Source organism: Pleurodeles waltl, chromosome 5 (genome assembly GCF_031143425.1).
Source record: "Pleurodeles waltl isolate 20211129_DDA chromosome 5, aPleWal1.hap1.20221129, whole genome shotgun sequence".
Lineage (NCBI taxonomy): Eukaryota > Metazoa > Chordata > Amphibia > Caudata > Salamandridae > Pleurodeles > Pleurodeles waltl.
The window spans coordinates 804265114-804279945 of NC_090444.1; the positions used below are offsets into that span (position 1 = coordinate 804265114).

At 41.4% G+C, this 14832-nt stretch overlaps 1 protein-coding gene across 1 annotated transcript in view; it reads left to right on the forward strand.

The window, feature by feature from the left end:
- Window positions 1-14832, forward strand: part of RSPO3 (R-spondin 3) — a 315395-nt gene that overhangs the window by 158877 nt on the left and 141686 nt on the right. Inside the window, exons 2-3 of the mRNA XM_069234820.1 lie at window positions 499-690; window positions 5734-5880. Of these exons, the coding sequence (XP_069090921.1) occupies window positions 499-690; window positions 5734-5880 (339 nt within the window). The remainder of the gene's footprint in view (window positions 1-498; window positions 691-5733; window positions 5881-14832) is intronic.

A 14832-nucleotide genomic window follows, 5' to 3' on the forward strand; every position in this document is an offset into this window, starting at 1 on the left:
ATGAAATGCATATGCATTTGTGTGGAAGCAAAGCATTGTGGAATATTATTAGGTATTAGTAAGTGAAAAGCTCAGGTGACATTTGCACTATCATGCCAGATATAAAAAGCCATGTAATTTAATGACGACCCTTCTCCAATCTGTGCTGCTGCCAGAGAAAAACAGCATATATTTTCCAGCTATCTAAGACACTTTACTCCTTGTGCGTACCCCTGAGAGTTCAAGGTCAGGCAGCTGGATAAATAAACACAATGATCACAGCTGGGAGAAAAGCAAGTACTCTTTTATGGAAGCACACAACTTCTGCCTGATCAAAACATTTACTCCTCGCTCCCAGCATGGGGGTAGAGCCATATCCCCTTTCCTGGTGGTTCTTACATAATTGTGTGGTGACAGCTATGGTGTCAAGCCAGATGATAAGAAACTAACACAATGTTTAGCTTTAGTGCATAACTTGTGTCAATCTCTAATCCTTTCCCTCTTTCCTTCTGTCTTCAGTACATCCTTATGTGGGCCAAGGCTGTCCCGGAGGCTGTGAAACATGCTCTGATTACAATGGATGCAATACCTGTAAACCCCGGCTCTTCTTTGTTCTGCAGAGGATTGGCATGAGACAGATTGGAGTCTGCCTCCCATCATGTCCAAGTGGATATTACGGGACAAGATCTCCAGTTATAAATAATTGTACAAGTATGTATCTGAAAGAATGATTATTTTGTTCTACATTATTAAATACATATTTGACTCAAATTCTTGCCGTTGGTACTGAAAAGCAAAGATTTTGGGAGTGCTAACGGGGAGTTTTAATAATACCATGCAAATTCTGACTTTAAAGTTACCATGTAGAGAATACTTAAAGGAGTGCATGGAGAGCAGGATGATAGAGAGTACACACTAGACTGATAGAAGTGCATCATAAAATCATATTTTTTAATTTATGATCATAAAATCTTTTGTATAGGGAACCTTCATTGATTTCATGTCATCATTGGTTCGCTTGGTGTTGCAGTGAGATTCTTTTCTGAATTCACATGGTATACAGTATTCTGCCATCTAGTGTTTGGGCCTGGGATTCTCCACTATTTCAACTTTTTTTAGTTCTTCTACTCTTTCCGTTTTTTTGTATGCTGGTGGATGTTGGCAGAACCTCCATTTGGTGTCCCCTTGTGACGTTGTCCTACTTCCTCCAGATGTTCCCACCTGAGGTACTATCGTCAGATAATTTTTTTCCACCGTTGGGTCTTCCACCTGGACAAGCAGATAATCATTAAGTAGTTCAATATCCCACTGGTAGATATACTGAGGGTGTAGATGTAGAATAGAACAGTTGCTTAGGATTAGCAATTAACCTCTTTCGCCTACTTAAGTATTGAGTTAGTTCTTCATAACCAACAGTTGATTTTTCAAGGGCAAGTGAAATATATGTTAAAAAAAGAAAAAGATTCAACCATTGTAGGCTACAAAGTACTAATATTACTTTCAGCATTATTTTTTGATTGTGTAACACTGTCCACAGTACCTAGCTGACCTTTCTTTCACTACATGACCTTTTTTAGTCAACATAATTTTTAAAGACCAGGCATACTTCTAGGACATTAAAAGCGACAATTTTCTATAGAAAGTGTTTTTGACCTATGATACAACTTGTATACCGCTTTTTATTTATACATTTTTTAACTTGGATGTAGTTTTATAGTATTTTTCAATAAGACCTAGTTTGATGCATGTGTAAATGAAATAAGATTGGTCTTCCTACAATAATAAAATCACACTTGGTGGCAACTATCTGAATAATAATACCTTTTCTGAGGAGGAAGGTGTTTTGCAAATTAAGCTTTTTCATGATTCTCTTGGACACAACATTTGAAAGCCCAATAAAGTGCAATTACATTATTCTCCAAGAGGAAAAAGCACAAAACAGCATATGATATCTGACAGAAAATAGTTGCCTGAAAAAAAGGTTTTCGGCCTACAGCATAATTACATTCATAATAAATATTTCCAACCACTGGCTTTTCACTGACATTTATGGATGAAATTGAGAGATAGGAAAAGGTTTATTGTTCATGGAGAACATTGATAATCTAAATACCAGTCAATGGCATATGATGGATTATGAGCAATGGAATGAATGTTGTAAACAACTGATGACACAAATTGAATATACATTATTGCTTACATGTGTTTCAAATGTATATGTCATTTTCTAATTGTTGTGATCTTCATTTACTTTTCATTAATGTGAGCTCTCTGTTTTTGTGGGATTCCATTTAGCACCCATATTTATCAGGACAGCTTGTCTGTCCTGTTAATACATTGAGAAGGAGGTAGCCCCAGCGCCATACAAACATAATTTTCCTAATATCAATGACTTCCCCTTGGGAGGGTAGATAAAGGTTTACCCCTCCTGAAAGTATGGACGTCAAAATGCCAGAGGAACGGGAAGTGAAACCATCCAAACATTCAGCTGCTGATTAAATCACAGGAAGTGACATCACATGACGGTTAGGCCCTGATAATATTAGTGAATGTGTTGTCACATGGCCACATTAAGGTAGTGGCACCACAAACTCAAAAAAACAACAAGAAAAACAAAAGAGTAAACATTAAATGCAAAATTAATAAAATAATGCAAAAGGTTTTTAAATCAATTACAAATCTATCTTTAAATCACACACATATTAATTGATGTAGAGCCCTGATATGCTATTAGTGCAGCCATTATATGCAAAGAGTAGTGTCTTGATACGTTTGGTCTGTAGCAGTCATTTATGCAGATTTAATAGCCCACTATGATTACTTATTTGTATGTTTGTTATAACTGGTTACAATGTACCCCTGCTGTGTCATCCAACATCAACACATCCCCTCATTCATATGCATAGGCCAAGATACCAAGACACAGTTTAACATGCCCATATCCAGTCAAGGGCCAAACAGACCACACAGTCCCTAGACACATCCTTCAGTTCGTCCACACAGCCTCAAATGAAAAGCGCAATCATTATTTCAAGTGTACACCAGGTATATTTTGCATGAGCAGCAGCAAAACAGAGTAGAGTTAGTCAGGAAAATGGCTTACTATAAGTAAATAGGATACAGGCATATCCTCCCACATCACTCCTAGAGTTTGGTTTCTACTTTCATGTCCTGGACGAGAAGGAGGTCCTGAAAGCACGTGCAAAGTACAGTAGCTGCTGTTTAATACCCCTGAAATTAAAAAGGGGGGTTGAAATAGGACTACAAGAAAGCAACCTTTTAATTCATTTATTTGTACATTGCACACACATGTTATCGATTTGGAAAATAAAAACATTCTGAAATGTGAAACAAACACCCATCACAATGTTATGTATTTGCAAAATAAAAACATTATGAAATGAAATGAGAAACAAACTGTAATTAATTGAAATGCACAAATTATGCTTGAACAACAGAAAGTGTACAGAGGTTCAACAATCCCCATTTTCCTTTGTTCCTGCCACTGTCTTTTTGATCTCTGAGGACAGGGGATACAAATGCAGTGCCAGGGGTCGCAGGGAACAAGCCAGGGGTAAGGTTGGTAAGTAATGGGACAAGAAGGGTGAATTCCAGAGTAAGTGGTTTTTCCAACTGGCAGTCAATGCATTACATTTTAGACCCACCTCCCTCTACTATAATGAAATAGGGCATACTCAAGCCATTATTCCTGTGATCTGCCAAATAACAATCCAATTAAGAATCAAGACAATACCCAGATTTAAGTTGTATATGTGAATTTATTATGTGACACCTGTTAGCACATCAGACCTTAATAAGTAAACTTACAAGGGGATGCAAATAGGTCAATGAACATTTTGACCAACGCTTGAGATGTTCCCACCATATCCCATTACCAATACTGATCAATAACCAATTTGTCAATTGTCAATAATAATCAATAACAATAATCAATAGGAGTCAGTAATTGACACACCATGACTTCACAGTCATGAATAAACACACCTTTATGTAAAAGTTAGAATATTTATTTCCCTATATTAACAATGATAATGGCACGTAGCTTAATCTCAAAATAAAATGATAAACATACAGAAACAACACTGGCTGTCCAAATCTGCGGAAGAAACACAATCTAATCAAGGCTTGAGCTACTACACATTCTAATATCACAGTGCAAATTAATAGCAAGAATAATTGTGCAAACGATATCACATGCATTTCGCTTCAGCAAAGAAAGACCTCAGATGTTATTCCCTATATTGAATTTCATTAGTGAGAACCTTAACTAACACCTGATTAGAATTAGCACATTGGCCTTCATGCAAAACAATTTAGTCAACACAAATATGGAAATCATCTAACTATGGCTCTATCCAAATACTGCAGTTGGTACCTAGAAAGAAAAGCAAATAGACAATATAATTGACGGATCAGCAAGGAGTGACAGTCTTCCTCCTCAGAACATCAGTCTGGTCAGCAACGATTCAAGATTCAGCATCAAAGTTCGGAAAGGGCAAAGTCTTTAAGCACTAAAGTAAGCACATCTCTTTTCAAGACGCACAGAAAGTAATGACCTCTCGGTCAGATAGAAGATAGACAAATGCTCTGTCTTCTCGTGGTGCAGTCCCGTTAAGTTAGATTTCCTAAAACTACTTCCCAAGTCCCCATTGGTCAAGGGATCGCATGTTCACACTTTGTCCAATAAAACTAAAACATCAAATCTATAACTTCGACTAGTGTACAGTTCACATGTCACTGATTTGCTTCTCTTGTAATGCCCTCATCATCCGGGTCATCAGGTAACAATATTGTTGCAGATCATACTCTAATCAGTGTTTCTATTGTCTTCTCCTGAGAAAGTCAGCCTTACACACATTACATTCATTTTGTTACATTAGCAAGAACAGCATCTTCTAGCAAGCAGTTCTCATGAGAAAGACTTTAAGCTATGAGCACTTTTGGACAGTACAGTGGAAAATCACAGTTTAATTCTCTAAAAGAGACATTTTATTAAACGCTCAAGAAATGCAGTTTGACGTGAGGCCATGCAACTAGGCCAAGACCTCCGCTAAGTTAAGGCTTCCACTTAATAAAGCAATTACATAATGCATTACCCTTAATTTGATGTATTAGTACATTAATCAAACATAAGCTCCATGTTTCATATTAGTAAGCCATTAATAAGTACACTTTGTGAACATTGGTGGACACTCATCAGGATCACACTTTCAAATGCGTACAATATTTTTCTCTATATTATTACATTTTCTACCCAAATCTATTACCCAGACTACATGAATACTCATTAATAATTTTATTAAAACTCCTGCGCTAGCACACCCATTTTAATTTATCAGTTGTCTTGCTCTATAGAAGTATTTGAGACCAAATATCCACCATCCCTTCATCTCACTTTTGCTGTTTCCAAAGGAGAACTAATGTGGAAGGAACCACCCTTCGTTCATGATAAATATCAGACATTCAGACTCTCTCAGACCTGGCTTAGAAGCATATAGGCTTTCTTTGAATCAGTAGAGGAACTCAAAGGTGAGACCGAGAATTTTCCAAAACATTGGACAGTTTCAAACATCATACAAGCAAGTAAATGAGGCATGGAGAGTAAGTGACGTATATCATACAGCCTATGAATATAAACAGGTTTTGAGCATAATGTCTTCGGTAAGAAAAATGTAGAAAGAATAGAGGAAGAACTATATCCTGCTTGACATTTCATGTGATTTCTTTTTCCAGAATGCAAGTCTGACTGTGAGACCTGCTTCAACAGAAACTTCTGCACCAAGTGTAAAAGTGGGTTTTACTTGCACAGTGGGAAGTGCCTTGACAGATGCCCAGAGGGCTTTGAACAAAATAATCACAACATGGAATGCAGCAATATAGGTAAGCAGTGGCTCATTGTCTCTAGGCATAACTAGGCAGACTCTGAAATGAGAGAAGTAGAAAAAAACTGAAAGGAGGTCAAAGCCGACTCGAGTCCATGTATTTAAAACCAGCAGGAATGTTTTTAAACCTAAGAAGCCTTGGTGCATTCGCTCTGTTCCCATTTGAATATCCTCCTCCACACTGAATGTGCTTGAATAAATATGGTTCAAGGGAGATGAATCATGGCTCAAGAGGGCTGGGCTAAGAAAGTCCAGAATCTTACATTAAAAAGCCTTCTTGGTTTATTTCACAAAATTATCCGACAAAACTATTTTAATCTAGCTGACAAGAAATGTAATCTGATTGGCAGCAGCCATTTTGGACAATAGTCACTCATCTGAACACATGACTTCTTGGAACGATGCAACTTGTCTCAAAAGAAAAGCATCTTAGCTCATAAGTGGCTCCAGGTAATCACAGGACCACCTATTACATTAATTTAAAACCAGATGTTTGAGGTTAAAAAAAAGGCAGTGAGGTCTTTCATGTCTGTCTCATAATTAACCTCTTCGATTGCCAGGCCTTTCCCCCTCAGGTGACACGCCTTTTTTTGGCTATTTGGGGCAGTTTGCGCTTAGGCCCCATAAATATTTGTCCACATAAGCTACCCACGCTAAATTTGCAACCTTCTTTCCAACATCCTAGGGATTCTAGAGGTACCCAGAGTTTATGGGTTCCCCTGGAGGACACCAAGAAATTAGCCAAAATACAGCAAAACCTTCATTTTTTTTAAAGAAAATGGGGAAAAAGGGTTGCAGAAGAAGGCTAGTGTTTTTTCCCCTGAAAATGGTATAAACAAAGGGTTTGTGGTGCTAAAATCACCATCTTCCCAGCTTGCAGGAACAGGTAGACTTGAATCAGAAAACCAAACATTTCTGAAAAGTAGACTAAATTCTTAAATCAGCAAGGATTCATTTGTGTAGATCCTTCCAAGGGTTTCCAATAGAAAATAACAGCTAAAATAAAAAATATTGAAATTGAGGTAAAAAAAAAAACAGCCATTTCTCTCTTCGTTTTACTCTGTAACTTTTTCCTGCCATGTCATGTTTTCAAAAGTAATACACTGTTACATCTGCCGGACACTTCTGGTTGCGGGGATATATAGGGCTTGTAGGTTCTTCAAGAACTGTAGGTTTTCATGGTATACCGGGTATACAGCAATTCATTAGGTGAAAAAGAGTGAAAAATAGGTATCAAGGAAACCTTTGTAGTTCCTAAATGGGCACAAGATAAGATGTTGAGAAGCAGTGGTTATTTGCACATTTCTGAATTCTGGGGTTCCCCTACTAGCATGTGAAATACAGGGCATTTCTCAAATAGACATCTTTTTTACACACTGTCTTGCAGTTGGAAGGAAAAAATGTAGAGAAAGATAAGGGGCAATAACTTTTGTTCTTCTATTCTGTTTTCCCCCAAGTCTCCCAATAACAATGGTACCTCACTTGCTTGAGTAGGCCTAATGCCTGCGACAGGAAACGTAACATGAACACATCACATTTTTACATTGAAATCTGCTGTGTTTTTTGGAAAGTGCCTAGCTGTGGATTTTGGCCTCTAGCTCAGCCGGTACCTAGGGAAACCTACCAAACCTGTGCATTTTTTAAAACTAGCACCTAGGGGAATTCAAGATGGGGTGACTTGTAGGGCCCTCAGCAGGTTCTGTTACCCAGAATCCTTTGCAAACCTCAAAACTTTGCAAAGAAATTCACTTTTTCCTCACATTTCAGTGAGAGAGAAAGTTCTGGAATCTGAGAGGAGCCACGAACTTCCTTTCACCCAGCACTCCCCTAGTTCTCCCGATAAAAATGGCACCTCACTTGTGCGGGTAGGCCTAGTGCACGCAACAGGAAATGCCCCAAACACTATGTGGACAAATCAAAATTATCAAATGCAAAACTACCTGTTTTTGCGGGGTTTGGCACCTGCGTTTTTGGACCTGGGCTCAGTGGCCATCTCGGGAAACCTACCAAACCCAAACATTTCTGAAAACTAGACACCCGAGTAAGTCCAGGGAGGTGTGACTTGCGTGGATCCCCCAGTGTTTTCTTAACCAGAATCCTCAGCAAACCTCAAATTTAGCTAAAACAAATCAAATTTTTCCCACACTTCTGTGTGGGATCACTGCACCCGCACAAATTTCCTACCATCCAATGTTCTCCTTGATACCTCACTTTTGCAGGTGGGCCAAGTGCCTGTGACAGGGAAGAGCCAAAAACATGTGAAAAATGAGGGGGAAACAAAGCGGGTCCAAAAGGGCAGTTTAAAAAAACATTTTTAGGCTGACAAGTGAGGCAGAATGTTTATCGGTACAATGCTGGGTGGTAGGAATTTTGTGGATCCCTGCAGATTCCGGAAGGTTCCATCACAAAAATGTGGGAAACGTATGATTTCAAGCAAAGTTGGAGGTTTGCAGGGCATTGTGGGTAAGAAAATGGTATAGGGTGCACGTGAAGCACACCTCCCTAGACTCACCCAGATGTTTAGTTTTCAGATGTGTCGAGGTCTCGTAGATTTTTCTGCATGGCAGTGTCCCAAAGTCCAAAAAGTTCAGCCCTCACCATTCCAAGTGGGGCGATTTTGAGAGTTAGACAAGCTTTCATGGCCCAAATGTAAAACGAAAATCCAAAATAATCAAATGTCATCTTGCCTGCCGTGGGATAAGATGTTTTAGTGTGCACGGGAGAGCTGAAAGACTGTTATTCCCTACAGTTGGGGTGGGGACATAACCATGGCCATAATGGTTGGTAGCCACCACCCCACTATTTATTTTTTTAAATTCCCTGACATCTAGTAGGCTTTCTGCCCCTGGGAGTGGATCAGGTGTAATTGCCCCATCTGCCTACCAGTGAGCAGAACAACTTTGTCCCCATTTATTTGGGGTGGGGTATGGCCATACCTCCACCCTCTTTTTTTGAAAAAAAATCTTCCCAGGTCTCTGGTGGGTTTTCTGCCCCCCTTGGGGGCAGAAGGGCCTTCCAAAAATAGGCTGATCTGCCCCTAAGTGGGGCAGAAATGGCCAACAGTAATGTGCCCCCATTCGCAGCGACCCTAGCCCAGGGGCTGCCCCCCCAAACAAAAAACCACACTCCAATCCCGGGTGCGTAAGTGGTTTCTGCCCCCCTGGGGGCAGATGGGTCTAATAGAAATAGGCCAATCTGCCCCTAAGGGGGGGGGGGGCAAAATAGCCTAAAATAAATTTGCCACTCATGGGAGCGACCCTAGCCTAAGGGGTCACTCCCCATCTGTAAAAAATAAAAAAAATAAAAAAACCCTGCTGCCTATTGGTTTCAGCCCCCCTTGGGGACAGATCGGCCTCATAAAATTAGGCTGATCTTCCCCCAAGGGGGCAGAAATATCATAAAATTAATTTGCCCCCCAGGGGAGCGACCCTTGCCTATGGGGTCACTCCCCTTGCGAAAAATTGGTGCAAAAAACAAAATACCTGGTGTCTAGTGGTTTCTGCCCCTAAGGGGGGGGGGGGGGCAAAATAGTCTAAAATAAATTTGCCACTCATGGGAGCGACCCTAGCCTAAGGGGTCACTCCCCATCTGTAAAAAATAAAAAAAATAAAAAATCCCTGCTGCCTATTGGTTTCTGCCCCCCTTGGGGGCAGATTGGCCTAAGAAAAATAGGGTGATCTGCCCCCAAGTGGGGCAGAAATAATCTAAAATAAAATTGGCCCCCCGTGGAGCGACCCTTGTCTAAGGGGTCACTCCTCATTTTTAAAAGAAAAAAAAAGAAAAATCCCTGGTGCCTAGTGGTTTCTGCCCCCCCCTTGGGGGCAGATCGGCCTAATAAAAATAGGCCGATCTGCCCCCAAGGTGGACAGAAATGGCCTAAAATAAAATTGCCCCCAGGGGAGCGATCCTTGCCTAAGGGGTCGCTCCCCATCTGTAAAAACAAAAAAAATCCCTGGTGCCTAGTGGTTTCTGCCACTCCTGGGGGCAGATTGGCCTAATTAAAATAGGCTGATCTGCACCCAAGGGGTCAGAAATGGCCTAAAATAAATTAGCCCCCCGGGGGAGCGACCCTTGCCTAAGGGGTCACTTCCCTTGCATGAAATTGACATCCAGATAAAAAATCCCTGGTGTCTAATGGTTTCTGCCCCCCTTGGGGAAGATTGGCCTAAGAAAAATAGGCAGAGGGGGGGGCAGAAATGGCCTACATACAATTTTCCCCAGGGGAGTGACCCTTGCCTAAGGGGTTGCTCCCCACGTATAAAAAACAAAAAATAATAATTATCCCTGGTGTCTAGTGGCTTCTGCCCTGCCCCCCGTTCAGATTGGACTAATTTAAATATTTAACTAGGCCGATCTTCCCCCAGGGGGGCAGAAAAGTCCTAATTGTTAAATGCCCCCAGGGGAGCGACCCTTGCCCAAGGGGTCGCTCCTCTTCATTGTAAACATTTTAAAAAAATAAACTCCCTGGTGTCTAGCAGGCATTTCTGCAGCCCAATCGCTTTACAGCTGCAGAAATGCTTACAGAGACATGAAAGGAAAGGAAAGGCCTTTCCTTTCATGCCTCTGCCTGCCCCCACTGCTTTGCATTTCTCTTCAGGATGGGAGGTGACCTCTGATGAGATTACTGGGGGGGTTAGTGGGGTCAGGGGTCATCCATCACCAGAGGAGGGGATCGGAGGCTCACGGGGAGCTCTAGCACTCTACCCCGGAGGGCCGGGTGCAGGACGAGCTGGTCTCATCCCTGGCACACAGCAACAGTGGCCGAGGGTGAGACCAGCTCGTCCATGGCACCCAGAGGGTTAATCCCCTACTTTGGGAGAAATATAAACTGTGGAACCCAGTGACCTACCTGCTGATCATTTTCTTGCCTGTTCTTTACTAAACACCCTGCAAAGCAGTCCGCCTACACTTTAATGCAATCTTTTGATTTGATTTGAAACCTTTAAAACAATGCAATACCACCCAAACACTTTTCAATAACCGTGGTTACTAATATGAATCTTAAAATATTACCTACCACCCAAAGAGATAGTTAGACCACGTAAAACTTGCATAAATGCCACCAGTACATAAAATTCTCCCAATACATAGACAAATGGCCCTGGCCTCATGATAAAATACATGATCATCGGCACATTTTAAACTATGTTGTTACTAAGCAAACATATAACAGAAGAGTTCATGTGGATTTTATAAAGGAGGCCGTTTAAGATGCTTCCATGGAAGTACAATCACACAGATTCAAGGAGTCACTATGATTACTTATTTACAAGTTTGGCATAACTGGTCTTCTCAATGTACACCTTAGGCAGTATTACGAATATGGCACACTTTCCTTGTTTGAGCCAGGGTGCACCTTTCAAAAGGTGCAACCTGCTCAAACAAGGAAAGTGTCACATATTAGAATGAATGCACTGCCCTCAGGGCAGCCAGAGACTTGCGCCATAGGGCAGCGCATTCAAGTGAAATACAGAGTGGCTTTGAAGATGCGGCTCCGGCTTTCACTGTGCAGATAGCAATCCACCTGCAATTTTGAGAGGGAAGAGAGATCCCCTTGCAGGCGGGTGCAGTGAGTGACTGCACCCGCCTGCAAGGGGATGCCCATAGGACCCCTTTCACACCCTCCAGAGGGTTGCCGTCAGGGGGCGCTCTGACACTGTGGCATCTTTTTGTAGCCCACTGTCAGTGCACCTCTTGAGAGCTCATTTGCCTTTGCATCCACGTCTATAAGACAGCATGGGCGCAGAGGCAAAGAGATTCTCTCATTTGCATGTTGTTACGCCCCCATCCAAATAAGGAAAACACTCTCTAATGATAGCACTGGCATACATGCTCTGGTGCTTCATGTGCACCAGAGCTATCTACATTACAGAAGGGGGCTGCACAAGCATCTGCTGCCCCTTCTGTAATACCAAAGTGCCCCAGGGACATGCAAAGTGGGTGCAAATGCCTGTTGCGCCCTTGGACACTTTGTGTACTACAGCCCCTGGTGTGTGTGTATGTTGAACAGTTAACAGAAAATAATTAGTGATCAATAGTCAAATACACAATATGCACAAAAGGGAGTTGACTAAAGATACATGTTTGATAAAGTAGCAAACAAAGGACTCGAAGCCTACCTTCCAGTTAAAGCAGTTTTGACTAACGAGGCACAACAATGTCAAGAAGGCTCCCTGTCAAGTACATCCTTAAGGAGCAAATAACTGAAGGCCAGATGCTGGCCACAATACTCTCGCCCACCACTAATCTACTTAATTACAATTTGATGCGTTGACTCTATCCTGAGTTTAAGTATGGTTCCTCCCTGCTTAGAATAAAGTTTAGGCAAACCTATTTTATCCATCTTTGACGACAGCCCAGAAGAGCAAAGTGTTATCATTGCAACTCTCATGCGCTCCAGAGCTGAATACAAAGTGCCAACAGCCTTCACACAGCCGCATTCTATATTCTTTTTTTAACCCTTCTTGAATACAGATATGAGACTAGATGTCCTTAGGAGACAAGCTGACATTTCAAGAACACGGGCAGATTTATGGAAAGTGACGCTGCACCGAGTGCAGCACCACTTTCCCTGTGCCCCTTAGCACCCCCCTAACGCCACGATGCGTGCGCTGTATTTAAATTACAGCGCACCATGGCGCAGGGTAGGGGGCAATAGTGTAATTTCTCATGACTCTATTGGTGTACTCTGCAACAGCAGCACCAAATTATTGGCGCTACTCCTGTAGAGTACATAGGGCCCCATTCTCAAGAATGGAAGCCTCCTTCAGATGGCTGCTCATGAGCAGACGTTAAAAATGCTGTAAAAAATGGTGCACCATATTTCCGGCTCCCCTAACGGGGGAAAACCCCCTTTGCATACATTATGCCTGGCGCAGGCAAAATGTAGCAAAAAGGGTAACAGAATGGCTCAATGCATGCATTGTGCCACTCTCTAAATACAGCACAGGTATTTTGGCCTCGTTGGGCCACATTAATGTCAAAAATAATGACGTTAATGTGGCGCCAGATAGCACTATGGCATTATAAATATGCCCCACAGTCTCCTTTATTCATAAATGTATAGACTAGCACTGATTGTGCGCTCCTTGGGTCCATAAAATACATACACCTGCACTTGCATCGAGTCCACTGCCTCCTCCCAAGCTGTGTAGTTAACCTTAAAATAGTGTCTGTGACCTGAGCTAAGACAAAGACAACTTTCTGTTCGTAAGCTTTGCAAATATCTTTTTTTCTGAAGAAAAATGTCTATGTAATCAAACTCAAACACTATTTCATGTTGCGCCTCTGAAACATAGTTTTCTGAATAAACCTTTTGTGTGAGTTGCTGATCATGAATTCAGTGCCACGTTACCTGTTTCTCCTTTCCTGTTCTCAATTACCTCCTCCCACGCCTTATCGTCTTTAAAATTGTTCTGTTTTTAGAAGACCACGCCACTATGGTTGTGTTGTAAAGAGTGCGGAAAAAACCTCTTACTGCATTCTCCTACTCAGGTCTTTGAAGCAGATTTGAAATGTAATATCTACAACTGAGGGCCTGATGTGGGGCCCAGCGGAGGGGTTACTCCGCCACAGCGGTGACAGATATCCCGTCCACCAAAATCTAAATCCCGCAAGAAACAACTGGATTTCGATTTCGGCGGACGGGATATCCGTCACTGTTGTGATAGAGTAATCCTTCCACCAGGATCGAAATCTGTCCCTGAATTTCCAAGTGAGCTTCAAGTGGTTCTGCCTTCCTCAGTGATTTGTTGGCTTCCCCATAGAATAAACTGCGAGTTGTTCGTTAATTGAACAGTAGCAAAGTGCATTTCATTTGCCTATAGAATGAGCAGACCTCACTAATAAATTGTCAGAGGATCTAAAACATTGGTGGACTCAATACAGCTAAGGGAGCTATCTTGAGATATCGGGTTCAGGGATTCAGACTAGTTTTGCAATGCCCGTAAAGCATCACCAAGTTCGTAGTGAAGCGTTCCTCTCCAGGCAAAAAACATATTTCAGTGAATAGTCAAAGTCTCGAAGGGATACTGGGACATTTTGCTATTAGTATTCTTAACTGTGATGTCACATCGGACTTCTTCCATATATGTTCCGCATGCTTTGCTGACTCTTTTGCAGCTTTTAGCACACTCTTATGATTTAATTCTATTGGCATAGGTTGAATGTTTATACTATATAGAGGGATAAGGGCATGGATGTTTGTAGTTTATCACTGTGCATATCTGTGGATTATAAACAGAAGGTAAGTGTTTTAAATATAAGAAGAACATCGAAAAGAGGTGGATCTTAAGGAATACTCGTCTACTGAACGGAAATTCTCAGTTTTACCATTATTTCCTTATTTTTAAATGCACCCTCAGCATCTAACTTTCATTCTGTATGCATGAATAATGCATCTGTTGTCCCACCCAACTTGAAAAGATGGCTGATATATAGTAGTTGGTTGGTTGGTTGTGCTGGATAACGAGAAGAAAAATGCTATAGCTACCATCTGCCGTGAAGAATTAAATTGAACTACCATAGAGCTGTCTCATCAAAGGCAGCGATAGGTCATGCATCACCAAAAAATTCCCATCTCTAGAAGGCACTCGTATAATTTCCTGCCTTTGACTCCTAAAGTAAAAGATAATCGAATACAATTTTGCACAAAGATTGCAAATCTTGCCATAACATTATTTTTACTGTAAAATAATGTGGCATTGTTGAGAACACTTCAGTCCACCAGGGGTGGTCTCTAGGTATGAGACTAGTAGGGATGCATCTCCCTGAGTTTCAAGAACCTAGCCCTGTTTGACCCCATTAAGAGCAACAAAAATAGCCAATATGGTGTGAAGTTGATATATGAAACTGCCTGGAGCACTGCAGGATTTGGATGGATGGCAGTGGATTTGAAAATATCTCCTCTGGAAATTGAGCAAGTGACTGGCCCTGTATAAGCTACCTTCAA